Here is a 664-nt window from a genome sequence, read left to right as displayed (position 1 = left end):
TGGCCGCCTGGGCCAGGCCCTTGGGGGCCGTGCGCGCCCTCTTGGCCCGGGGCTTCTTGGACGCCCTGTCTTCGGGCTCCGACTCGTCGCTCTCCGTGTCCTCGGACTCCTGTTCGGACCCTTGGTCCGAAGCCTCTTCCGACGCCTCGCTCGAGGCCATGTTCTCACGGGCAGCCAGGAGGGCCAGGACCTCCCCCAGCTTGCCTTTGGCGTACGTGTACTTCCCGCCTTCCCAGGCATTTTCTTTCTCCTCCTTCATCTCCTGCGCCATGTCCTGGGCAGCCAGGAGTGCCACTAGCTCCAGGAGGCCCCCGTCATCCTCGTCGTCCTCGCCCCAGCCCCGGAGGAGGCCACGCTGCGCCCGCTTCCCCTCGGACGGGGTCTCTGGCTCGGCCAAGGTAGAAATGCATTCCAGAAGGTTCCCGTCGTCTTCGGCCTTCCTCAGGACCATGGCGTCCACCTCCCGGCCTGCCTCCTCCACCCTCACCCGGGTCCCCGAAGCGTCCTTGGACATGACGGACAGGACTTCGGCAAGGGCATCCTGTGTGTCTTTCTTGTCGCTCCAGCCCAGCGACTGGATCACAGCAGCGATTTTCAACATCTCCTCCTGGGCTGAGGGGTCGGAAGGGTCCGTATAAGCCACAATGGCCACAAACTCAGGACT

At 64.9% G+C, this 664-nt stretch overlaps 1 protein-coding gene across 1 annotated transcript; it reads right to left on the bottom strand.

The window, feature by feature from the left end:
• Positions 1 to 7: 7 nt before the first annotated feature.
• On the bottom strand, positions 8 to 661 carry LOC103584813 (the record flags this gene model as incomplete). The annotated part of the gene is made up of 1 exon (XM_008565666.1): positions 8 to 661. A coding segment is annotated over one exon (654 nt), but the record flags the coding sequence as incomplete, so codon positions are not given.
• Between the last annotated feature and the right edge of the window lie 3 nt (positions 662 to 664).

This window comes from Galeopterus variegatus, unplaced genomic scaffold (assembly GCF_000696425.1).
Source record: "Galeopterus variegatus unplaced genomic scaffold, G_variegatus-3.0.2 Scaffold124492, whole genome shotgun sequence".
Taxonomy (NCBI): domain Eukaryota; kingdom Metazoa; phylum Chordata; class Mammalia; order Dermoptera; family Cynocephalidae; genus Galeopterus; species Galeopterus variegatus.
The sequence above is the reverse complement of the archived record's forward strand: the minus strand, read 5'-3'. Positions and strand labels throughout refer to the sequence as shown.